We start from the raw sequence: 26870 nt of genomic DNA on the forward strand, positions 1-26870 counted from the left end.
CGATTGGAAGCAAACATTATTCTTCGTGATGCCCTTGAGTGTGAATCCTAAATTCAAATCTGGCTTGATAACATAATTCTGAATTCACAAGTTTTCTGAATTGTTCCTATTCACTTGTCATCTTATTCTTTTTACATTTCAGTTAATTTAGATAAGTCATACAAATTAAGGATCGTCAGTGTTTATACCGTTTTCAAATATTTAAATTCTATTCTCTATTTTGATGGCGCTACTCTTGATATTGCAATGGCCTCAAGCATCAGCCACTGTTGTCATGGGGAGGAAAAATCTGAGCAGCATGAATGAGATTCAGAATAAAAAAAATGCTTTGTCAGTATAGTTCTTACAAAATTTCCTTAACTGCTTCATCCAAAGAATTAAACATTACACTGCCATTTATGTGATTATTGTTATAACATTCTAACCTTGCCTTTGACATTTCTAAAGCAGTGCACTTTCGCCATCATTGTCTATTAACACCCACAATTTCTTCAATATTAGAGAAATGACTTTTAACCACAATTTGACAATTTCTATGCTCCGCTGCAGTGTTGCATTTCTACTAATGTACCATGTGCTAAATATTGTCCGTGAATTGTTGCTGCATCTGCTGTGATTGTGTCATATTGAAGCTGAATCATAATAGAAGGGTTATGTAACAAAAACAAAAAAAAGCAAGTTTGAAAGGATAGTGATCGTTGAATTGTGTGTTGTAAATTTCCTAAAAGTGGTCAAAAGATTGTGGAAAAGTAGAAGCGGGCAGCCTTGTGCAGTCTGCGCCTCCGTGGTATCCAATGTCATTTTGCAAATTATGTCGTCTAATGGCTATAAGCATTAGCAGAGTTTAAATGGCTTCCTGTCATTGCTCCCTGCTAATGTAATCCACTAATTAGCCGGCGCAATTGTGGAAGAGCAGAAGTGCTCTTCTAGCGTGTTATGAGATGTGCAGAGAGATTCAGATCCGATTGTGTCCTTGGTAAAGACAGCCGTCCGTCATTCTCCGAGGCGAAAGGAGTGACGTTGTCCCGGCATCGTGTCTCTGACTCACTAAGCAGAAGCAAAATCTCCCTCTCACCTTTTCTCTCCGCCTGGATTTTACTCTCTCTGGCTGCTTCTGTCTCTTCGGCCCTCGGGGGAGCTGGCTCCTGACAGCACCACACAGAAGAGATAAAATTGAAAAGTCAGAGTGTATGTGAAATGTTTTGGTGCCTGCGCATCTCTGTGTGCGTCTGATGGCCTCTCTTTCCTTCCCCATTGCTCTGTGCATCATTGAGGCTCCCTCTCTTTTTTGCCTTTTCCTCATATTTCAGTTTCGCCCCTAATCTTTCACAAAAATCGCCAGATGTGGGGGAGGGGGTTGTTCAAAGTATTAATTTCTTTCAAGTTGGCACTGATCTTTTTGGCTGGTTTGTAGTGTATTGCATATCTGTATGTCATAAATACTTTATGGAGCTCCAGGATTCACATGACTCATTGTTTACACCAACAGGAAGTTTTTGTCCAAAGTCAGTGAGCTTAGCTTCGCACATCGACGACAAACAGGGATGCAGTTTCTTCCTCCAGTCTCCGATGGTTTGTTTGTCGGGTCACAGCGACAACATGATAATGCATTTAGTTCCTCATAAAGCCACAACATGGCTTATATAGAATTAAACAATCAAAACGAAGCATATCACCTACTGAGTTTCAAACGGACTTTGAAGCTAATTTTGACCTATTTCTGTGGCTACATGAAGAAAGAGTTCTGCTGTTTACTGTATTTGTTATGCTTTTCATCCACCACCTTCAGCTTCAGCCACTGGGAAACATCAACTTTCATTCCTGCACAGTGTTCCTGTTCGTCCACATTTCTGTGCATCAGTGTCCAATCTGGTGAACCCGCCTGAGCATTCTCAGAAGGCCGTCAGCCCACTGGGACACAGCTGCGCGACAAACACAGGGATGCTTTTTCTTAGAGTGCCGCTCCGGGCAACAGAGTTGGTCTTTATTGACGTTACCTCCGAAAAATGACTCTCAGACGAACAATAATAAAGAAGAACATAGTTGACGCCGGGTACGGGATGAGAGATCCCTCCGTGGCGTCGTGACAGGTGCGCTTTATGGCGGCAGGCCAGCCAACAGTGAGTCCCACAGAGAGCAGCGTGTCAGGCTTTTCTGTTGGGTCCATTTCCTGAGGCGGGGACATATGCCGTCAGCACTCGAGCGGTCGGGGTCATTTCCTTTTGGTTCAGGACATTTCTTAAGAGACACTTTGGTTGCTGTCAATATTTCATACCTTAGACTTCCTATCAAAATAGCCTCTCACCTTGCACAACATGAATTGTGTCTGTTAAACACCTCGTGAATGCAAATGCCTAATGAGCGAATCGTTGATCAATTAGTGAAATCTGGGGGTTGAACATGGAGGTGTTTTCGTGTGGCGCTTGGATATTTTCCGTGTTCATGCATTGGATATTCTCGAATGACTTTCCACAGTTGAAAAACCTTCATTTGAGCTCACATCGTCCATAGGTGAGAATCTAAGCACATGTCTTTGTTTGGTCCTGTGATGGGCTTGCAACTTCTAACCTGCCTTCGACCATTGTCAACTGGGATCGGCTCCATCTCCCCACAGTCCTAAGGTGGATAAATATGGATGGATGGAAGGAAGGAAAGAAGGAAGTGTCATGGTTGTTGGTGCCAGACAAGCTGCAGAGAACAGCTCAGGCCAAACTGTTGAGAAAATTAAAAAACATCCATTATGTGCAGATCTCTAATGAAGGTGTTTTGATTTGAATAAAATCACACTGGTTCAAGATGATGGAAACCACAGCATTATCCCAAATAATCTCTTGACATACCAAGTTTTAGCTTTGATTGAGACATTCCTACTAAAAAAACCAACCATGATTCTTTACACACTTGTGCACTGTTTCCCAACCACTCACACTGATCATGCCATTTACCTCCCATGTCCCATCCTGTTAATACCTGTGGGAGTGTGGGTGGTGGCTCGTGTTAGCAGCGCTGTCCTTTTCATCAGCACCCCTGCGCAGTCCCCCCGTCGAGCTGTGGTTCGTCGAGTGATGACGGCGGAGCTGCCACAGCGTTTACACCGTGTAGTTCCTGTGACAGGCAGCGGTAAGATTACCAGCCTCTTACCTGTTGCACTAATCAGAGGCAGCCTCTGGCTCAATGTTACTCTGAATAGCACCTTTCTAAAAATACACACACACATACTCTAAACACACATAGATCAGACACGCAGGGGAGGGGGTGGTTTATTTCCAGTACGTCGAACCCTTTGTTTGATGATGTGCATTCATTATTCATCACTGGGGGGGGTTTGTAGCTGGTGTCGTTACTGGGAGGCCTATTGAGTGACAGTGTGCTTGTTTTCGGTGTCAACAGTGAGCAAAATTTAAAAAAATAAATTGCAGTAAGAACTTTGATTCTGTAACTGCTTTATTGTCTCTCATACCAGCCTTCTTCACTCCTGTTTTGTGCAAAACACAGGAGACGGACATAGGTAAACACTGATAAGTGTTTTACATACTTCACATGTAGAATATTTGATGCACCACTGCGGGGATTGGCCAGTCCACATAAAGAGGAAGGACAGAGAGAGAGAGAGAAGAAATTGAACTCTGAAGACAGAGTGCATAGTACCGGATCAATATAGTCTGCAGTGTAAATTTGGTACTTTAATGCCAATAGATGTTTTTTGTGAATTCTCTATTGGGATAAATTATTCATTGTTGAGTTTCTCCCCAAAACACATGACTTATTATGCCATGAGAAGTGGCTCTTTAAGGGTTATGTTCATTATGACATCATGCTTGGCCTATTAAAAAGCAATGACCGTCTCTTTGTATTCCATAATAGTTTAAATAGATATTCTTCATCACGTAACCTCCATCATACATTATTATGTTGAATTTGGTCAATTATTCCATTTGAATGTCTTTTCATGGGTTGAGAGATTGAGATGGACGAGCACATAAACATGAATACATTATACACAGACTTTGGTTGCTGAAAGATATATTAACATAGAAAGGGAAACTTGTTTGCATTTAGTGTGTAAGTCATTAGTTTGTATTTAATTTTTAAATGCAACAAATATACAGCTTTTCCCTTTGCTAAACAGCAAAATAATTAGATGTTCATCCATATTTGCAGCACAGTTTGTATTGATTATATGCTGGTATAGTATTTGTCATTAAGCTGATTATTTGGCTCCTAACGTTTACAACATAACAACTCATTGCAACTTGCGTCATAGGCTTGGTCAGACCACATCAGGGATTTGAACCTGGCCCCCCCCCACACTCCTAGTCAATGCTTAATCAGATGTTAATGTAGTTAGTATAATTATTCTGGATTATTCTTTGACAAATCCAATATCATTTGTATAATCACTGGTCACATTTATAATTTCAATATTTAAATGTGAGTTACATTTTTCAATTTTACACTAGTGGAATAGTATTTCTACTATATTTTATTTCTGTTTATGTGCTGTTACTATAATTCTACAAATAGATACATATATAGTTGTACAAGTATCACTTTATAACTATTTCACCTCTCTGACATTAAATATATTCTGTACTAATTATATTGTACTCCATTTTTATAGCACGGCAGCTGTGGCTTTGGAAGTACTGTATATTCAATCATTATTTAAGTATATAATATAACACATTTTCATAACATTTTTTGTTATTTTTTCTCTTTTTCATTTGTTTTTCTTCCTCTTTTTCTTGACATCGATATTTTTCATCAATATTAAACAGTTAATTTGTCACGGATTTTTTTTTTTTTTTTTTTTGTTCTATTCAAATATGTTTAAATGTACTGAATCATAAATCTTCAGCAAAGTGTCACCAAGGGGTCAGCCACAGGATACTCTCTCTCTCTTTTCTATTTTTTTCATTATCAATCATGTCGGACCCATTTTCAACATCAGTGACGGGTAATAATCCTCAAAGAAAAAACAATCTGCGAGAAAGCAACTTTTTCCTCGATTAGTCGTTGAAATCCCTCCTGCGCTGTCTCCACTTATCTGACAAAAGTTTATCTTGCAAAGTGATTGTATAAAGAAGCTATTACCGCCCCGTTCCTGTCCTGCTCCGGGCAAAGCTAAGATGGAGCCGAGCCGCGGCGACGAGGTGAGGACGGACACGAGCAGTCACTAGTCACTGCTAAGTACAGGAAACGTTGAGGAATTTGTCTTGTCCTCGCCGCCGACTTAAAGGATATGAGATCCTTCGCCAAGACGAAGAGGATTCTTCCCTGTCTGTAGTCTCCTGCTCTGACTGTCTGCCCCCTTTGACCCGATCTCCGCTTCACATTTACATTTTGGGCTTTTAGCAGACTCTCTGGTTCCTGCTGACGTTACCACTCGAACGCTGCAGATGTGGAGGTGGTGCAGTTTCTCTCATTTGCCAGCTCCTTTCCACCTCTCTCTCTCTCTCTCTCTCTCTCAGCTCTCATATTTAAAGTTTATTTAGCAGAAGCCAAAGGACTGATTTAAACTGCACCAGCTAAATTGAATGGAGAGCTTTGCAGGGAGTGGGTGATTACACCTCGGTGTGTGTTGCCCCTGTGTAAATGCATATATGTACGCCGCTTTCTGTGTGTCAGTGTCTCCCCTGAAGGTGTCACAAGTAACCTGTACTATTACCATTATAGCATATTTGCACATCATACTTAACTTACTCTTTTTTTCCCCTCTTTTTTTTCTATAGATTGACCCAGTGCTATCTTCCGGTGACCCCCCCCACCCCCTCCCCCCTCCCCTCAGTTTTCTGTCCAACTGTCCGTCACCTGGTAAGTACACTCGGTCACCTCCCACGTATGCAGCACAGTGGCTTTTCAATCCTTTATGTAATCATCAGCGCAGCCCCTCGCTTGAACTCCAAATTGACTGTCACCTGTACAAACTAGACCGTCAATGTTTTTGTTGTTGATGAAACGGTGTTGTTTTTTGTGTGGTTGGTTTGCAGCCTGCACACATTTATGAGTATAGTAAGAATAATGTAATTTTCTTGTTTTTTTGATTTTTTTAAAAGAATTTCAACCCCTGATGGGACTCATGTCAGAAAATTTATGGTTAAAAAGTCTCTTTTCCCTCCTATTGTTTCAACTTATTTCGAAAAAGATCTGTATAAATGTTGATATCCGGGAAACATAAAGAGAGCAGCTTCACAGATCGGATTAAGGTGCAAATAACAGTTTTCAAATCTCTCTGGCACACCTGGTTTTATTGGCAAGACCCAGATAACAATATTGTTCCCTGTAAAATACCAGCTGTCCCCCCAATGGCTTCATATCATTTATTGTATGATTTTTATTATTCAGAAGGCAGTTGCAAAGTGATTCGCTTAAAGGTAACGGACGGATTTGAAAGTGTCGATTGGAGCGGCGAAAGAATGCCATGCAGTGATCTCCACATGTTAAAGCAGGGGATGGATTTCCTACATTCGCCAGGTATAAAATCAAATGTAATGTGGAATAATCTAATCCATCTCAATATTTAGTTGAGTCTTGTTTTGAGTTCTTGGAACCGGAAGTCTCTATCGTCACTTCTGAAGGCAGAGAGATATCAAGATGATGCTTCTGCAGCCCCATAACGGCACACGTCAAACCATCCACAATGAGTGGTTTTTATTAGAGGCCAGAATTTATTAGTGGGGGAGGATGCCAGCGGCCCTGACCTCAACCCCATTAAACACTCGTAACACGGTGACCAACACAGCCACGGTGACTGACATCTTATAGCGGCGTGTGAGCAGGCTGGCGGTGGAGGAGGCCATGAGGAGGAGGCCAAGTTCTTCCAAATGCTACTGATGTTCCTATTTGTTAGATAATTTAATTTATTGATAAACTGTCAATATGCGTCGTCTGATCCATCTCACAAAAGCTGTTTGGCACTGGTCATTTCTTTCATGGAGACAACCCACATCCTCAGCTTTGCTGTTCATCCCACGAAGGCATGTTCTTTAAAAAGTTGGAACTATTTACTTATGAAATAATCAGACCTTACAATTGTATCTGTTTCATTACCAAGGAGCCTTGTTTTCACAAAACCCCAATGTACCAAACTCAAATTCCTTCATGTTTTGTGTGTACTTGTCGTGAATCAACACTATTTTGTGTAGAACCGGAACTTTTATTGTTGTGCAAAGTTGTGCAATAAAAAACGCGATTGTATCCAGATATGATAAATAGTTTAACCGGAGTTTTTTGCACTCATGAAAGCATCAAGCAGCTTTATTTCCAGCTATCTGCTATCACCAATTACGGGGCTTGTTAGCTAGAACGGAGGGACTTAGTGGATGTGGTCTCGTGTGTGTGTGTGTGTGTGTGTGTGTGTGTGTGTGTGTGTGTGTGTGTGTGTGTGTGTGTGTGTGTGTGTGTGTGTGTGTGTGTGTGTGTGTGTGTGTGTGTGTGTGTGTGTGTGTGTGGCCGGAGCTTTTAAAACAGGGGGCTGGATAGCCTCTGTTGAGAGATGTGTTTTTCTGTGGTCATGCCTGAAGCGGTGGCGGGGCTGGGTGGGCTAGTCTGTCCCCGCATCTCTATTAATACACATTGGGATCCCATTCAGGGGTCGAAATGTGCCCGTTTGTGTGTGCGTCTGTATGACGCCGCTGCAGCCAGGCCGAGCTCGAGGCTATTACTGGCCAACAGGGTTGCTATGGAGACCGTTGGTGTCAGCGTAGAGCAACATCTGTGGGGTGTTTTGTTTGTCGAGATGGGTTTTCCTCTTTCTGTCTCTTGTCTGTCTGTGTTTTTGTTTGCCCGATAGGCCGCCGCCGCCGCTGCCAGGTATAGACCAAAGTTGTAAAGAAGCGCACAAAATCTCTCGCCTCTTCTCAGTTGTGTTCCCAGATTCTGGTAAATATGGAACTTCAGTGTGGAACTGATTGCGGGCAGTGGTTCAGCCTCCCATATTGAAGCGTGTTCAGAGTGGGCCCTCGGGCAGCCAGTCAGCAGGGACTCGGGGACTCTTTCCACTGGGTGTACGCCAGCTCACATTCTGGGGAAGCATTTAACCCCTGCCCCTGCCTGCTCCCTCTCTCCACAGCTCCCCTCTCTATATGGACATGTTCTATTTCCACAGCTCTTTTTCTCCCGGCCGCCTTATCGGCGGCTCCGGAGGGCACAAAATCTCTTTTAATAGGTACTTATTTGGGCAATGGGAGAAGTCTCGTATTTTTGAGCCACGTGCTTTCGTGTCCACGTCTCGTCCCCCCCCCACCATGCTTCTGTTTAAAACACATTTTAAACTCACGAGGTCTGTGAGACAGATAGAGATAAGGATAGCGAGTGGAGAACTGCATCCATGGCGAACCTTTCAGATTTAACAGGGTATTCCCTGCATTCAATTTACTCTTTTGTGCTTCCATTAATTTGGAACATTTTAATCCCCTCAAAGTACTCTCTCCGCTTCCAAACAGTGCTCTTTTCTTTTTTTGTCTTTTTTTTTTTTGCAGGCACAGGCACAAACAGCATTTAATGTTTACTCACCAAGTCCAAAAGGTTTGACTTTATTTGAGGACGATTAAGTCTTTTTTAAAGTCCTGTCAAGCGCTTTGCACAGGTCAGCTCAAATATGTTGTGTGTATGTGTATCCTCTGTGTTTTTGACCATATTTGGGGAAACCTGGCTTCTGCTATGAATGTGTAACTGGGCAAAAGCAAAACCTTCGACCTCCTAATCTGCTCTAAATGAGAGCAGACGCACACACACAGAGCACAGCGCGCTACCGCACTGTGACGTAACGCAGCCGTTTTGGAATAATTTTGTATTTTCACTCTGCAGGAATCCCTCTCCAAAGGCCAGTTATCTAACTTTCATCCTCAAATTAACAGACTTTTGTGGATTGCCCTGTACGCACCCTCATTACCTTCGAGTGAAGCATCCAGTCATGCCATGATTAGACGAAACTCGTGGTTCAATTCGGGCTCTGTCCTCACATGCCTTGTAGAAGACCATCCAGAGTCTCAAAACTTCTTTTATTCAACTCACTTTTTTTTTCACCAGCAATGAGGAGTGCAAGTTATTCACAACTTTATGCAATTAGCAAATTTTTACAAACCTCACAATACAAAAGCGATTCTATTTATTAATTTTTTTGTTTTTTTATTTTAATTGATTATTCAATTAAAAAAAAATCTTATTTTAAAATAACTTACACAGTATTCATGAGGTTTGCACTCGAGCACAGCGATACATGGTGAACTATGCAGTGAAATGATGAGGATGGTAACCAACCCCATCGCGGCCATTTAAAATGAAAGACGCAGGCGTCTCTGTGTAAGACCAGTGTTCCGGTGATTCGTCCATTATTAACAGCCATGGATACCATCTCCTCGCCGTCATCCAGTGAAAAATGGTCTCTTCCAGATTCCATTTGGTGTCTTCAGCGTCACACATTCATCAAAGATGGGGGATTTTGAGTTGTATTCTCACACTCTGTTGCCGCCGTGGCTCCTCATGCAGAGCATCCTCAAACATCACTTGAGCGTTGTTTGCCCAAGGAACGTGAAAATCCTGTCTTGTTTACCCCAATTGCTGTTTTCCTGCCCCAGTTCGCCTTGTAATTTGTCTGCTCCAATTAACTTTCCTGTCAAATGTCTTCTGCACTCTTGCTAGCAGGAGTAACTGTGGGAAGCTTCGGCCGGAGAGCCGTGTCCCGGCGTCGGGGTTGGATGAAGTGTGCTAATGTGTCAGCCTGGCCCTCTTTACCCCATTACATACAGGGAACTCCCAGACTGAAACAGGCGCATAAACACACACACACACACACGCACATTCAAACAGGCCGTTCTCTAAATACCTCTGATTAAGATTCCAGATAGCTCGGGGACAGCCCTCACCCCTCTCCCCCTCCCCTCCCTCTGTTCTTGTTCTCTCTTTGAGAGGCCTCAGTGGGGGTAATCATTGGCCCTCAGGTCAACACGCGGTCCCCCTCTGTCTCTCTCTCTCACACACACACACACACACATACACGCAGGGCCATCATTTATGAGGTGGATGGCCTGTCCATTAGCACATGTGTTACATTCCTTCTGTGACTCCGTTTGGCACAGGATGGATGGGGATGACTATATTTAGAGCTCTCTGTGAATGTCGCTGCACGTGTGAGTGTTTCATACACTCATTTACATCTTGATCAGCTCCTCAGTACAGATGATCTTTGGCAAATGAGCTGAGAAATGTGTTTTTGGCGGCATGTCTTTCTCTTTTTATGTGCTGTGGGAAAATCTTATTGTTGTTGACCTCCGTGCACATTATGTAAGATATTTTAATGTGTGCACATGTTTATAAGAGCACATATGCGCTGTGGGACCGCAGTTGGGCGCTGTAGCCAGCGTGTGTGACCGTAAAGACAGCCAGTTTCCATCCCATGCTCAAGTTAATTATGTAACTCGGGACCGAGGAGCGTGAGTGAGCAGGGTGATCCTCATCTATAAAAGGCAAAGAAGAGTTTAGAAGTGGGTCATTTGGCTTGGAAAACGACATTCTTCCCTTTAACAGCATAATACCTCCTTCACTGTGCTCCCAAACAAACAAAAAAGTTATTGTAGATTTTAGCATATATATCCCAAGAAAAGCATACACCACTCAAATTCTAATTTCCTTTTACTTTATGTAATTGATAGGTATACTATCTTTGTTGGCGGCATCACCAATATCTCACCTCGGGTCCCTGTTGGGTGGTTTCCACTAATCTTAAGAGATGTATTTATTTATTTGAATCTATGTTTTCTTAGAAATGATGACACTTTGCTTGGTGGGTTGTCGGGCCCCGACACCCTGTCTTAAATAATTTTTATTTTGGGTTGTTAAAATCAGTAACGGCAAACAGTAATCAGCAACACCACAGCGTCGGATAATAACATAATGACAACGCAGATGTAGTTTTTGTGCAACCGAGAATTTCTTCACATAATTACAATCAGTAATCCTCCAATACAAAAGCAGGTCACCTCCCAACATGCAGTTTGTACTTTTTTCCCACTAACTCACCCTCATAGAAGGGATTTCATACCTTCTCACTACATGTATGGCTGCCATCCCCTCTTAAATTCTATGCCGCAGTGTTGTACTGTAGCGTTTGCTTTAGATCTCCGCCGCTTGCTGACTCAACAGAATTGTAGACGATTAATATAATAACATAAAAATAAGAAGGGCCTCATTTTAAGCTCTTTTAAAATTAATATCTTGCTCGATGTGTGACAACAGGCTTGACCACTTTTGAGTGCCGTAACATATTTCTTCCAGACTCTATATTTCAGTCTGATACCAGAAGTACTCACTGTTTTCCTCCGTGGTTCACACCTGAAGGTTGCTCCATACACCGGCACAGCCTGCTGATTATTAGCATCAATGGAGACGTCGGGTTGTGTGTCTCACTGAAAGCCAAATCCGTGATGGTTGAGTTCAGTAAACACGCAGGGTACAAACTCAGACTTTTTAGCCGGTAGCCTTATTTGCGCAGCCCACACAGGTTTTTAAAGAAGTCAATAAGAAGCTGGTTAAGTTAAAAAGCAAAAGACCCAAAGAGCACAGACATAGCTCCATTGTTACTGCCAAAAGTGTAATTTCATGGAATTTCCAGCACCGATTAGCCTTTTTTGTGTTCTACTGACTATAATACTCGCAGTCCTTTCAGCTGTCCTCCCTCGGCTTGTTCAGAAATTGTTCCCCGCATGCCAGGTTCTGTGTAGCAACGCGTGGATCGCAGGTTGGCATGCCACACCGATCTGCAGTTGGGCAGAGGAGGTGTGATAGCCCGTGAAATCAAAGGTCTTTAACAGTTTACTCGCAATCACACACACTCACAGGATCTCCATCCTTGTTAACACGAGTTTATTGAATGAACAATGCCCCCTCTCGCTACGTCGCTAAACGAAATGTGAAAATAGACATAAGTAGTATTAACATTGATTTCAGAGCCATGTGTGCAGTTTGCTTAGAGAACAGAGGACCTGCTGGCGTAATAAAAAACTCCGTATTCCAAGCAGGCCGCTCATTAAAGTGAAGGCTCCGTTTCTCCAGTGTAAACACTCACATTTTTATTGCACTGCAGCGTTTAATGGCACGACTCTGTGACTTTTACGCGAAACAAACGGTGGGCCAAAGTCAACTGCTAACCAGATTCTCTCTGATAGGGTAAAAGTTTAATCCAATTCTCTAATGCAATTATACATGGCTGCCACCACCGCAATGTTGTTGTCTGTCTACGAGGCTGAGTAAACTTTGCCGACATGGTCTCAGAACCAGACATGATCAGTGCAGCAACCTGTTGCTGAAGGCTCCCAGAGCATTCCCCATCACGTCTGGCTTCCTTTATATAGTCTGCTTGGAGCTGCTGAATGCCGACACATACTCTCGTTTACATCTTGGCGACAAGATGCATATCAAAAAAAGACAATGTCTTCATATCTTTGTGTGCCATTAATGCTCTCCATAGTATCAGGTTGCAGTGGAGAATACCTACATGAACTCTATCAACATTTGATTTTATTTCAGGCATGAAGCAAACAGTCTTCTAGTGGGAAAAGGAAAAATAAAAGATCTAGCAAAGAGGATTATTGTGGAAATTGTCTTATTATGCAAAATAATAAAAATTGGCAGTTTTAGTTTGGACAAATAAAAACACAGCCTCCTACAGTCGGAACTGGGATATATTGTGTAAGCAGTTTGTAGTTACAGCTTTAATGCCACAGGATTTATCTTGTTGCTTGTTTACAAAATAATGTAAACAAATCTACAATCTGGAAAAGACTGTCAGCCCCACAAATGCTTTGTTGGACTGAGCATTGCCAGGTGGGATTCAACCTCCATCCCTGGCAGTGTTGACATGGCGTGCTGTGCAGTGAGGTAAGCAACCTGTTTGTGTTGACAAACCGGTTTAAATGAGAGAGGAAAGGCGTCAGAAATGATCTGAGTTATAGATGTGATCTCCTTGGATTGATTTGATAGATTAAGAAGAGCTGACACACTTTATTATTATTATAACTGGCAATCGATCAACAGGCCATTGTTTTTATTCAATTACTACATACGATGTCGATTAGAACGAATATTTTACGAACATTCCATTCATATTGTATTATAAAAGTTCTTGAGCAGAGACAGTCTGTCTTTTGTGTCGTCGACATCATCAGTAGTCACGATGACACAGAGACACTGTGACATCTCTGGCTTTTTGTTAATGCTGAGATTTGATCATAATAGGCATGAACAAAATTGCTTCCTAATGGCAAGAGATTTGTTTTCCAGTAAGTCAGTGTAGGTGAGTGGGTAGACGTGTGTGCGTGTGTGCGTGTGTGCGCGTGTGTGTGTGTGTGTGTGTGTGTCCTCAGATGAGTTCAGCCTCAAGGGCAGTTATGACCCTAATAGAGAGCAGAAGAGTGATGGTATTGTTGAAGACGAGGCAGCTTAAGGGGCCCTCAAGCAGAAATGCATATGGAAAGTGATGTGTGTAATGAAAAAGCTCGATTTGTACCTCTGTTTGTATGCAACAGCGCCGTGAAGAGTTTTGCCAGTCGTCTGCGGCCTGTATGGATTGAATTGATACTGATGCCAGTCGTTCCCGTGGTTGCAGTTGCTCAATTAATCGAATGAAGTTCAGCTCATATTACTCGCAAGTAATCAGAGACGCAGCTGTCATTGAAAGACTGTGCTTAAACCAGCTATTATCGGATGAGAAGCCAGCAATGCTGCACGCTGTAGTGGTAATTGCAACTTTTTTTGTTGAACACCGAATTATAAAGTTTTGTTGTAATAATGAGCCACTTGATTCAAATAAGCTGAAGGCTATAGAGCTAATATGCTCGAATAATGGATTTGCTGCATGAAAAGTTGAACTGGAACACTTTATGCATCTTGCCAGCTGGGAGTTTCTTTGAAAGAGTCTCCCTGACTGCTGTCTTATAGCTTTGTAGCGCTGACTAGTGGCAAGCGGCTGCATGGCATCATACATGAAATAAACACTAATTGGTTTAAGTGGCGAAGATTCCAGTGTCGACTGGCAAGAAGGTTGGAATTTAGTACAACTGGTCAAGTGCATCCCAAATTGATGCCACCGGTAACCAGGTCCAACGACCATCATTACCTGCTCAAACTCTAAGCTATTATCAATCTGTGCGTATTTTGTCCATTTGCTGTTACAACACTGCGTAACAATACCTTATTGTCATTGTTATGCTGTTGACACCAGGCTACAACTTTAGCCTCCGACATCACTGAGTCAAGTCTCTTGCAAAGTGGTCACTTTTATTTCATGTCTCTTGATATCTGTGACCCCGTTTCATTCCCAGAGTTAGATACTCACTTTGCCTTTATCCTGGACAACTGCATATAAAAGAACAGCAACGGTACTTTGTCATATGCACAGTTCAGATAAGAAACCACAGACCATAATGTGATCGCCTGCATGTGTGTGATTAAATAATCCCAAACCTTATCATGACAGACATTAGCATTGCAGCATGTTTAGCTCAAACAAGCTCACGGAACGATCAGAGTCGCTGGGAAACAAGTTGTTGACGTTGAAAAACATGTGCCGACTCGATGTGTACACGAAGCTAAGCCAGTGTTTAAACAATGCTAATTCTACCAACACTCCTAAGTTGCCAGAATCAATCAATCTTTTTACCAACAGGGACGGTTTGTGTGTGTCATTCTTTCATTTTAATTCATTAGCCATTTTTTGTTTCTTCCCGATTGAATATACGACAGAGCGCGCAGCGCTGTGTGTTGCAGTCGTACTCGCTTCACATAGTCGTGAAGTTCTCGCCCCGCTGTGGCGTGGCTGTACGTCCTGCCCGGGAGCCCGGTGAAGACACAAGGGTGTTGAGAGCGGTTGTGCATCTTGCAGTCCTCCATGCTGTCCTTGATAGATAGTGAGAAATATTCAATTAAAGCTGTTTTTGTTATTGTGTAATTCCCAGGCTGTAACAGAGCCAATGGTGGGCTCCTATTGATGTGAAACTGAGAGGGCGAGGTGTTGTTGTCCTCCATTAATATTTCTGATAAACGCAGCCTTGTGCCATTCTGCCTCGGCCTCTGTTTTCCACTGTCTCTTTGTGAAGTGCCAAGAGCAGATTTAAGCACATTACTCATTTCTCCACCTTATCATATATGCTTAGTCAGCTTTTTTCACTTTCTTTAGCTAATTAGATCGTCTCTCAGAACTGACGTGTTTATCCACGCGCCACTCTTGACAGAAATCGGTATGTGTGTGTGTGTGTGGGGCGGGGGGGGGGGGGGGCACCTTTGTCTGGTTTTAAATTGCTTATGTCCGCCCACATTCAACTTGCAACAACGACTAATGAGAGCTTAAGTAGTGAGAAATGCCTCTGTATGAATCCGGGAACATTCTGAGTTCTAGAATGTGTCAGAGTTGTAGATTAGGTCAGGGTTCTACACTATGTGAGGGTTTGAGAACGTGTTGTCGATTATGTTGGTGTTCCAGTGTTGATGTTCTACAGTGTCTAAGAGTTCTTGAATGAGTGAGGGTTTGAGAGCGTGTCCGTTTTCTAGAATATGTCACAATTAAAACATTGCATCGTGGATGTCAGCATATGCACATTAGCCTTTGCTCTAAATCTGACCTGCTGTTTAAACATGTGACTGACACTGAGATCATGAACGAGATGTTTCTATAACAGCTCAGATAACGTGAAAATATTATTTTCAAAATATATTTATGTTTACTTTTGACTCATACTGCCACATAAATGCAGTATTGTCACTAGTAATATGACTTATCCAAGAAAAGCAGAAGCACTGTTACTTTTATAAGACAGAAAATTAATAGGATGCTTGACTTTAAGTGAAATGAGCCAGAAAACAGCCTGTTTCTCCCCTCAAGTCACAGGGTATTTGATACAATAAAGGAGAGCTTTGGTTATTATGTCAGCTCCGTCAAATGTGCCCGTCTTCCTTTCTCTCTGTATGTGTTGTTCACTTGCGTCCATTTGAGCGTGTCCCCAGTCAACCCTTCCACCACTGGCTGACGATGCAGCTGCGGCCTAATTTTAGTTTATGAGGTGTGGGACCGCTGGGTGTTACCCTAGCTGCCATTTTAGACGAGGAGGCTGGGAACAGCATTCCTCGCGGGGCTCCTATCTATCGTAATTATCTCATTGTCAGGGGTTGGACAGGGGGCTCGGACCTCACTGACTTCCTTTAGCTTCCCCTCAGCTCCTCACGTGCACACTCACCCATCCAGGAGCGCAGGTGCCCCGGCGTGTACGCCGGCCTGGCCTGACAGAACCTCTGCTGCCGCGCCACTATTGGACGGATTTGATCCCACTGAGGAGAACGTTATCTAATGCATACTGTCAAGTGTGGAAAGATCTAGGCTAACGTCACACGGGGTAGCATAACCCAATTAGTCCAGATTAGAGATGTGAAATCTCCCGTCTGAATCATTTTAAATTCAATGTACAAATACGTGTTATCTGGACAAGGTTTAGCCTGTTTACGCCGGTGCTCTCTGCGGTTGGTGTTTTTGGCACCCTTGCCCGGCCTCACTTCTTAATTTCCACTGGAAGTGTGCATTTGTATTTCCGTTGCCCTGACTGGATGTGTGCATCTGTGGTGCAGTTCCCTGTGCGACACCACAGATGGTGCAGAGCTCAGTTTGATGAGGTTGGCCCCTTTCAGTGCACATGAGTGGGTGTACTGGCCTGGCCTGGCCTGGCCTGGCCTGGCCTGGCCACGCCACTACATCTCTTGTAGCAGTATTATTAACACATCATCAGTCTATGCTGGGCCCTGACATGACCCATAGTTCTATATATTGAATGTGTGTTTTAGTTGTAATTTTGCTCATCGGTTGTACAGAAAGGAGATAAGTCCTCTCTGAGTCTTTTATCTAAATGTTATTATAATATCAGAGAAGTAATCATGAAGTACATTGACGTATAAGACAGTATAAACCTTTAGATTCCTTTTTTGTTTTCTTTTTTCCAATACTTTTATTTGATTCAAACAACCCTAAAGTTCGACTTTTTCACACACTGTGCAATTACCATGTCTATATAACAAATCAACAAAGCAGCTATTCCCCTCAGTTGAACAACTTATACACTCCGTCAATGTCCAGTCCTTGACTCCCCCTCTCATATATAAGGTGGATGGATGGTTTGTGTTTTAATTTGCATTGTCAGCATTCAGACCTGTCCAAAGCTCTCTCTCATCTGTATTTGTCATGCCAGGGCTGGACTGTAGCCCGCACAGCCGGTCCTTTACCGTAACCTCAGTTGATTTTGTCTCCGATCTGTGTTCTTGACATCAAAAGCAGACGTCGCCCTGCTGCACTCGCCACACTGTTCCCGCAGCTTCTCCAGTCAGCCACTGTCACACACGGCTGTTCCACTCCTCCATCGCTGCCTGCTCACCACTGCTCTATTTTATCTCTCTGCCTCTCATGTCACTCTCCCATGATCTCTCATCTCTCCATCTCTGCCATCCCACCTCCCGCTCTGGCGTCATATCAGGCGCTTACTTTTAGTTGACTGATTTAGTTTTTTTTCCTGTCCGTCTCCAGCCTGTCTGACTTCATATCTTTGTTTGCACTCTCTCGTTCCATATTTCTGTCTCTCTTCGCCTCTCTGTCATTTCACCCGCCTGCATCGGGTTTCTAGTTTGTGCAACCTTTGGGGGAAAGAATGGCTCCTGATTAAAATCTCGGATTAATTCTCAGATATACGTATACACATTCAACCATGTGGCTACATGTAGTTCAAAGCATTCTTGAAACTAAATTGTCGAAATCATGGTTACAGTGTATTTTTCTCGACATGATTCAATGTACCCTCGATGATCAAATGAAATCACCCCTTGGAGAATTCCCATGATGACATAATACCAGCTGAGACTATACATAGTGTGTCATGTTCTCAAGTGAGCTTCTCTCTCCCTCAGTTCGCTATGACACATTTGAAGCTGACGTGAGGAGATATATTTGGGCGGTGTAATCAACAATATTGCAGCTTCCTGTCAAGACCCCCTTCCACACCCTGAGCTGGATTTGGTACGTGATAAAACACGTGCAGGTGCGTCAGAGAGGTTCTTCGTGTGTTTGAAGTGAAGCACAAGCTACACTCAGACGGTTTTAGGCCAAGTGCAAGACGAAAGTAGACTTAATCGAGAGTTAAAGAAAGAAAGAAAAAAAGAATCCAGCTACAGATACTTTCCAGCTGTCAGATATGCTCAGTGTGTGTTTCTCAGTCCCCCCCCAGCAGCTTTTCCTGTGATTATTTGTTGTGCCGACGTTCTTTCGCACCTCTCTGCTCACTCGGCGGGTAACAGCCAAGTTGGATAATATGATATCCCTGCATCTTCTACCTCTGCTTTTGGATGGTCAGACACAAGATGCAACAGTCTGAATAAAAAAAAAAAAAAAGTCAACACTTTTTCTTTTTCTTTAGGGGTTATTAAAACAATGCAATAACAATCTGTGTCATTGTGAATGAAGTCCATAATAATAAATCAGTATTTGGGTTTGATTTTTGGTCAGTAGTTGCATATGTACTTGTTCTACTTCTCAAAAGAGGATATTTTGGGATAAGCCCCTGGAGGACTGGTTACAGTAGCTCTGCTCAGGAAGTGTTCCACCTGGCTATTTCCTAATTTCCTGTCTTGTCTGTCTTCCCCCTCAGATTTCTGAGCAGCCATGACCAAGTCCTACGAATTCAACTGGCAGAAGCACCTGCCCGAGTTCATGCAGGAAGGAGCCTCCTTCGACAGGTTTGATGAGGTAAATATGACGTATTTCAGCATCAATCAGCCTCTCGGGTTTAATACCCTTGATGAGGCGAAGGTTTCAACTGCGTGGCATGTTGTCAGAGTTCACCGGAGCCCGGCTGATACCGGCTTAGATTATTTGCTCTGCCCTATTATCATCTTTCACATTAATGACCGTCTGTGGCTCAGTCCTTAGGCACACGCATGCACAATTGGATTTCCATCTCCTCTGGGTACCAAGGCTTGCGCTTCAAATGTGTTGATGCACAGTATATGCACTTGGTTTTTCTCCCAAAAAATGATGCAGGTCTCCAGTGTGACTCTGTAAACACATTTATTTGTCCACTATATGAGTTCTACAGACCCACACACACGCACACACAGAGAGCAGAGGCGTCTCCTTTACAACCTGATGCGTCACTGCTATAGTCAGAGTTCTAGCTGTAGGCTGCCCACATTGATCAGACTCATTAAGGAGCTTCGGCAACGGCGACTGTTTGTCTGCAACAAGTCCACAGAGGGTCCTAAGCTACAGGCTGAAAGATGATCTGTCTGTATTCTGTGTGTGTGTGTGTGTGTGTGTGTGTGTGTGTGTGTGTGTGTGTGTGTGTGTGTGTGTGTGTGTGTGTGTGTGTGTGTGTGTGTGTGTGTGTGTGTGTGTGTGTGTGTGTGTGTGTGTGTGTGTGTGTGTGTGTGTGTGTGTGTGTGTGTGTGTGTGTGTGTGTGTGTGTGTTCGTCTATTTAGTGTATAAATCCTGAGCTGTCCACGGATTTTCCGAATCGCTCATGTTACCCTTGGTCACCCCGATGTTTAAAATGACTATCGCGTAGTTGAGCATGGTGTTTCATATATCGGGATTAAAAATACCTTTCCATGAATACCTAGCAAGGACATAATGATAAACTACATCGAGAAGCCCCCCTCAGCCAAATGGTACAAATAAGTCACAGAAATGCAATTTAAAACATGCTTTTTTCTTCTTCTTTTTGAGAAACCATTATGAATTTCTTGCTCACTGATAACCAGAGTTAGCTGTCTTGCCTGTCAATCAAATTGCATTTATAATGAAGACATTAATGAAAATAGTTACCAGTACCCTATTTAGTGTTTCTAGATATCGAGCTTTATTTGTATCTACTTGTGTTTGGATGACCTCGGTTATATCTTCCTGTCTTTTTGCCCATGCTTCCCCTGACAAACCTAATCAGGACACTTAGCTAGGACATCTGATGAGCAAAGGCAAAGTGTGTCACACATGCACACACACACACACTCACGCACACAGAGACATGCACACACCCCCCCCCACACACACACACCAGGGAATTCCCCCAGTGCTCTATGTTTTAAGTGGTCATCGGTGAAGGGAAGAAAGAGTTTTCGTGTTTGGATGGGTTGAAAACCTAAAGTAGTAAAAAGAAAGGTGGCATTCAATCTAAAGCCATGTCAAAGTAAGCAGTGAAAGTGGGCCAGCAGGCTTCTGAAGAAAGTCCTCAGTGTGTTGCTGCTGTGAATTTGAGCCAAGCTTAGGAAAGACAAGGTTAGGACTGGCCCGGATGGTAATAAGGTCAACCTCTGTCAGTCCTTCAAAACAGTTGTTACCAAACTCTTTTCAAAGTAGACCCGTACTGCAACTCCTGGTTTGCCAAAACATCCCAGTGAAGCCAGATGCTGACAGACACGCCCACTCTGACAAACACACCGAGGCAAAGGCATTCATGTTGAAGCAGTGGACTGTTCCTCTGGACTTTTCTCAATTGTAGAAAGTGCCTTCATTGTTTGTCAACATCTGTAGGTCTAGTTTGATAACTTCTGATCGGACATATCTGAAGGCTGGTGGGTCTAAACCGGTCTGCAAGAGGTTATAAGGTTATTGGGTCACTATTCTATCAGTCAAGATGAAATTGTGCTGTAAGTGGCCCCTGAAGAGAAATGACTTTCACACCCCTGGTTTAATCTCCCTGTAATTTCTGGCCCTGCTCCCAGCATTTCCCGAACCCGAGGTAGTGAACAACCAACCTTAAATGCCCAAAATCAATGATCTATTTATCGTCCTATCAGTTCATTTTGTCATGAATAAGTTAATTCTTAATTTGGTTAGATCTTGATATGTCATATGGGAGATCCGGGTTTGAATCTTGCAGGTTGCGGGAAGGTCACCACCAGTGAAAACCATCTGGGTCTGTGGTGCAAGTTGCTGTAATGAAGTCAACCAGATACAAATAATGGTTATATTTGGTCAAGTTTTGATAGTTTGCTCAAAGCTATGAGAAGAAGAAGGTGCTGAGTCACTCATTCATTTTGAAATAATTTAGGTTATTTGTGTCATGTTGCTCCATAGCATCACAAACATGCAGTTGTAATACCTCCCTTTGGGGAAAAAAACCTGCCAATCATACTTTGTCTCACTTCAATAGCTCTGTTTAAAGGCAAATACAAAAGCTGCAGGGTACAATGACATCGTCGGAAATTACACAGACGGGCTCTATACGCAAGGAATTTTTCCACAAAAACAGTCTCTACTGACTGAAACCCCACTGAGTGACAGATGGTCGAGGCAGGTAATGTGCATGGGTATTAATGTCTGTGTGTTTGGACAAACACAGCAACCGGTGCATTTTAAAGCTTCGGAGAAAATGACCATCATCGCATACAGTCTCAACACAACATGGAGTTATTACTGCACGGTTCAAAGTGAGATATGCAAAATTGTAAAAGAAACTCCACATCTCGCTTTTTCCAATGGGCTTAGCAGTAGATGTTTATTTTTAGTTCTACCACTTTCTCTTTTGTAGTTTTCTTTACTTTTGTCATAAAGCAATGAAGAAGTTCTATAGATTGGCTTTAATTATATTTTTGCCCCAACGTGAGATATTTTATTCCAGGTTTCCCTCTTTGACAAGTTTAGAGACTCCAATGTTGAAGGTTAAAGATGGGATGTGTAATCCATTATGAAAGGAGCCAAAGGGCTTTTGTGTGTGTGTGTGTGTGTGTGTGTGTGTGTGTGTGTGTGTGTGTGTGTGTGTGTGTGTGTGTGTGTGTGTGTGTGTGTGTGTGTGTGTGTGTGTGTGTGTGTGTGTGTGTGTGTGTGTGTGTGTGTGTGTGTGTGTGCGTGTGCGTGTGCGTGCGTGCAGCATTCATTATGTCACTGATTGGAAACCAATCACTTAAGATCTGGCTGATGTTTGGTTTCCATGGGAACTGAGAAGAGCATCATACTGACAGCTGATGAAAGCAGAGAGGAACTGGCCAAAATGGTGAGACACTGAAAGCACATGAGCACATATTTTCTCTCATAATGTCTGTATGATTAGATGAATTGATATTGTTCCCCACTTGTAAGCGAGAACAAAAACATTATTCTGCATATATATTTTAGAATATAAGCCTATGTCCCAACATGAGGTTGTTGCTCTCTTCCTGGGCCAAAAAAGGTTATGAAGCTTTGTTTTTTTTTTCTAAAGAGGAGTTGCCATAACTACATTTGCACATGTGAAAGAAAAACATGTTAAGATACTTTTGAACCTGCAGAGCCGACCAAATTGAAGAGTTCTGCTGTTTCTGTCCTCCTCTGCGTTGGTAAACCACAAATTCAAATGAGCTATGAGAAAAGTAATAGAGAAAAAAAAAAAGTGGACTTACATGAGGTTAGCAGTGAAGTCACGGAAAATCTTGTTTAGTTTGCGACACACATGTTGCTGTTTCTCAGGATCTGCTCGCAGAAAGCTGATCCTTTGCTATCTGAGCTGCAGGATCATCAAATAACTTTTGATTAAACTCAGCACATGGAAGGACTGTGATATCCCACTATGATTAAATGCAGTGAGTTGTTAACTGATGGGAAGTTCACCAGAGTGGAGGGGGGACATTGCAGCCAAGATATGCACAGAGAAGAGGGTGAGAAGCTGTTCGTCTCCAGGCCAGCCGTCGCAAGGACTGATGAACTTGAGGGAAGTCTGGAGGTTCAGCTGCAAAACAAATCAAAAGGATTTCTGAGGAATAAGAGGAATCTTGAAAAGAAAAAGGTATTGTCAGGAGTGATGTCAGGAGCACAACCCGAGACTGCTGTCCTAAATCTAAATAGAAATTTTTTTTTCTGGATCTCACTCATTTACAAAACTCCAGTCAATGTTGATTTTTATTGAACCCACTCCACTGTTTCACAGCCTCGTTAAATATCTATTCTTATCACTGGCAACTAATCATTTAATTTAACGATTTAATCACTTCTATTCTTTTTTTAATGATGCCTTTCATTGACAGAAGTTCGGGAGCTCCGGGGAAGAAAGGTTGGGAACAACTGTGCTAATCGAGGTCCTTATTTAGATTTTCAATTAATACCTTTTATTTAAAACCAAAACTGTTGGATTCCAGTTTCTTAAGTATGGATATTTAATGATTTTTTTTTTTTTGACAAAATCCTCCCTGATAATGAATTAAGATTTCAGATTTTCTGAAGTGCAAATTGACATATTTTACACTTTCACTGACCAATATAACTTTAGTTTTTTTAATTAATTTTGACTGTAATGGAAAGATTAACTGATAATCATCAGTTCATATCTATTCACATCAGAATAATGGATTTAAAAGGGTCAATGCCCCCAAAAGGAGTTCTATGGAAATTTAATAGACTCGTTTCCTGATTGTTCTTAGTGGTGGCAAGAATGAAAAATAAGTGATATTTAATGTGTCTGTGAGACGACAAACCTATTATGCATACAGTTTGTTGCATTGTTTTGTCCTTGTATTATCATAATTGTGCAAAACTAAAAGAAATAAAAGACTTGCATTAGACTACAAAGCAAATATAATGCATTTAAATGTACAGGAAAGTAGAGAGTAGGAATAAATACTTTGTGCTTCTGCTTTAAAGGTCATGGAGGCTTGATGGGTGGTTCAGAATAGAGGCATGGATCAGCCCACAGACTCACACTGAGCTGAACTCACTGCGGCCCTTTGGAAAGAATTTAACAAAAGTCCAGGTGGAGCCCAACTGCCATAAATAGGAGCCCGTCCAGAGATGGAGCCACTTGGACCCTCCACTAATTATTCCTCTGCTTGGAGCTTTTTACTGGAGCAAGTGAGACAGAAGCATGCTGAATGTCGTCAACAGTCGGGCCCCATTTAAGAGCGTCTCCGCCGTAGAGCCCACCATGGCACGTACAAGTGAAGCCTCTGTCAGCCCAGATCCAGATGAAAGAAAGCCAAGCTTTTAGCTGCACTTACTGCAGTCTCACTTTCCTAAATGGAAAGAGGATTGTTCTCCAGATTTTTATGGTGGTTTTGGATATCGGACGAGAGCCAAATAAGTCATCTCGGGCCTATTCGCAGCCGTGTATCTTATGGCAGCAACATCCTGAAATAATAAATTTTGTTTGAGTGTGTTTGTGTGTGGAGTGCTAATATTAGACTCACTGAGGATCCGCATGTTCTTCTATTTTGTGCTCTCTTATGTTTGAAGTTGAGGATTAGGACTTGGCGATCAGAAAACAAGAGGCACAAGCACAACTCCCCTTTGATTGAAACGTGTAAAAAAAAATATAATCAAGCTGATGTGGAGAAGTGCTCCCGAGCCTTGCAGGACAATCAAAGGTTTTGCTTCTCATTGTACACCAGGCCATGTTTGGGTCTCCCCACGGTGGCTGGGTTGGGACACTTCTGAATCCTTTGTCGTCACATGTTACGTGCACATATGAGACTCACACACAGCCGTTCCCAGTGTCTTTAAAGCTCAGCGCCGCGTTAGCAGACAGGTGATGTTTGCTTTTAAACCGTAATGGCAGTCACATTTATCTCGCGGCGTGTTTGTGTTGGCAGCAGCTTTCTCCCCCTCTGCACGCAATGTACGTGTACATACTGAAGATATATTTGCAACTACTGTATGTATGTGTGTGTACACGTGTTTATTTGTCTTTGTGTGTGTGCTCAAGGTTAGACGGTTAAGCGAGATTAGGCGCAATAAATTTAAGCACAACTCTGCTATTGTTAGTCAATGTAATGTCCTTGAATGGTGTGTCTTTACTTTCCACTTTGCTTTCCCATAATTTCCATTTTTTTATTATTATGGGAACTGAAATATACATTTTTGAAGACTCAACATGTTTCATCTTGTATTAGAAATGAATTATGGTCGAGTAGTAGTTTTTGTGTCAGTTTCTAAAAAGTGCAAGAAATGAATGCCAGTTCACAAAACAGATCTGTGCGTGTGCGTGTGCGTGTAGCTCCGTTTTCTAAAATGAATTACAGCTACATCTGGTTGTCTGGTTGCGTAATCCCTGTGTGTGTTGAACATGTTGACTGTTTAATGTCTGGCTTTGTCACATCAAACCATGTGATTGATGAATCATCCTCGTTTTCAAAAAAGCCTGTTTGCTTTCCGCAGGATCCATACATGTTTGAGCCCAACTGTCAGATGAAGGTGGACGAGTACGGCTTCTTCATCACCTGGAAGAGCGAGGGAAAGGTACAATTTCCACCTCTTCGCCTTCAGGTTTTCTTCCATCAGCCCTCCAAAGAAAACTACTCTTATTTAGTACCTGAGAGAAAGAAAGGTTTCTGAAAACGTTATTTCAGAAGCGATTTCCCGATGCTTCCAGGAAGCTCCCCAAAAATATATCTGCCGTAAATTGTGTGTCCAAACACACTTGATTGCATCTCTATAACCCTGACCTCCCAACATGTAAGACCATCATTGTTTTCATTTATTATATATAGTGTCAATATGTTTCTTGTCCTTCGTTTCTTGACCAAAGTTATTGTTTTTATGGTTTATGTTCGCAACTGACAAAAAGGATTCTCATACACTGTTATATTTAATGATGGAGTATCATTATAATGGGTGAATAATAAACAGGCCTGGTATATACTCCCCCAAGCTACAGAAAAAAAAGGCTTATCCATCATCGCTATTGTATAATTCACACTGGAAATGAAATCGCTAAAATGACAAACATGATGCGCCATGACTCGTCTTTTCTCCATTTCCTCCTCTTCACTTGTTGTCACGACCGTCCCTCCTCTTCCGCCCTCCTCCCCCTCTTTGTCTTTCCACCTCTTTATTCCTCCTGCAGGAAGGCCAAGTCCTCGAGTGTTCCCTCATCAACAGTATTCGCGTTGGCGCCGTCCCAAAGGTGAGACTTGACAGGAAAGACAATTTCTTCACTTCTCCCTTCTCTAAAACTCTCAGCCCGCCGCCAGCATTTTGGTCGCACGGTGACGCTCGCAGTGAAACGTAAGGAGACGCCGTGTTATTCGTGCTTAAATTAGCGACGGCGGTTTCTATCAATAAAATGACTGATCGGGGACTTCGACCGCTGAGGTTCTTTCCCAAATACCACATTCACAAGGGGCACTGGCAGAACGTAAACATTAAATATTTATCTCATCAATATTTATACAAGCCTGGCTGGCTTTAGCCACAAGGTTATATTTGAAATGGTTTTCTGCAGCCGAGGCCTGTGCTTTTGACCCAGAGAGGAACATTGAAAGATAGTGCTCTCAGCTCAGCGATGATGGGCTGTCAGAGAACCTCCGGGTTAAAGCGCCGGCACTCCAGGATCAAACGCTCACAGGTATAAGACGCTCCCTTTCTGTCAGATGGACTTTTCCTTATCCTGTTGGGAGGAAAGGGATCCTGAAACAGCCAACATGTACCGGACCTGGTGGATTTGTATGTGTTTTCAGTGTGTACAAGCAGGAAATGGATTCAGCAGGAACCGTGTTACTCACGCACTCAAACCTGCACGTATTAAATATTGATTCATGCAGTGTCGCATTGACAGCGACACATTATATATTGTAGTATTTGGCTTCATGCCGGCAAAATGAATTATGAAAGCTGTAATGGACACTGCTCTCTAATTAGATGCAAAAGGGAAATAGCTTTTTAAAGTCTAAACACAGTGTATGTGTGATGTAGGTCGTGGTGACAGCCGACAGGAGCTCGTTGCTTTGAAAATGTGCTTTTGTGCACGTATACAGATACTGCAGCTTGATAACGGCTCCTCCTGTTTGCTCAAAACGCTGTAAGCAGCAGAGGAGCGAACGCAGGGCTTCTCCTCGGAGGCTAACTCGGTTACACAAACCCTTAGAGCTGTTTCGAATAATCCAA

General features: G+C 42.6%; 1 protein-coding gene across 2 annotated transcripts in view; it reads left to right on the forward strand.

The window, feature by feature from the left end:
* The window catches only part of plcb4b (phospholipase C, beta 4b), a 59718-nt gene that overhangs the window by 10510 nt on the left and 22338 nt on the right, over window positions 1-26870 (forward strand). For both annotated transcript variants that reach the window (XM_080513732.1, XM_080513733.1), the window contains exons 3-6: window positions 5733-5814; window positions 18672-18769; window positions 25143-25223; window positions 25831-25890. In XM_080513732.1, coding sequence (XP_080369858.1) covers window positions 18686-18769; window positions 25143-25223; window positions 25831-25890 — 225 coding nt within the window. In that variant the 5' untranslated portion in view covers window positions 5733-5814; window positions 18672-18685. The remainder of the gene's footprint in view (window positions 1-5732; window positions 5815-18671; window positions 18770-25142; window positions 25224-25830; window positions 25891-26870) is intronic.

Source organism: Blennius ocellaris, assembly GCF_963422515.1.
Source record: "Blennius ocellaris genome assembly, chromosome: 18".
Lineage (NCBI taxonomy): Eukaryota > Metazoa > Chordata > Actinopteri > Blenniiformes > Blenniidae > Blennius > Blennius ocellaris.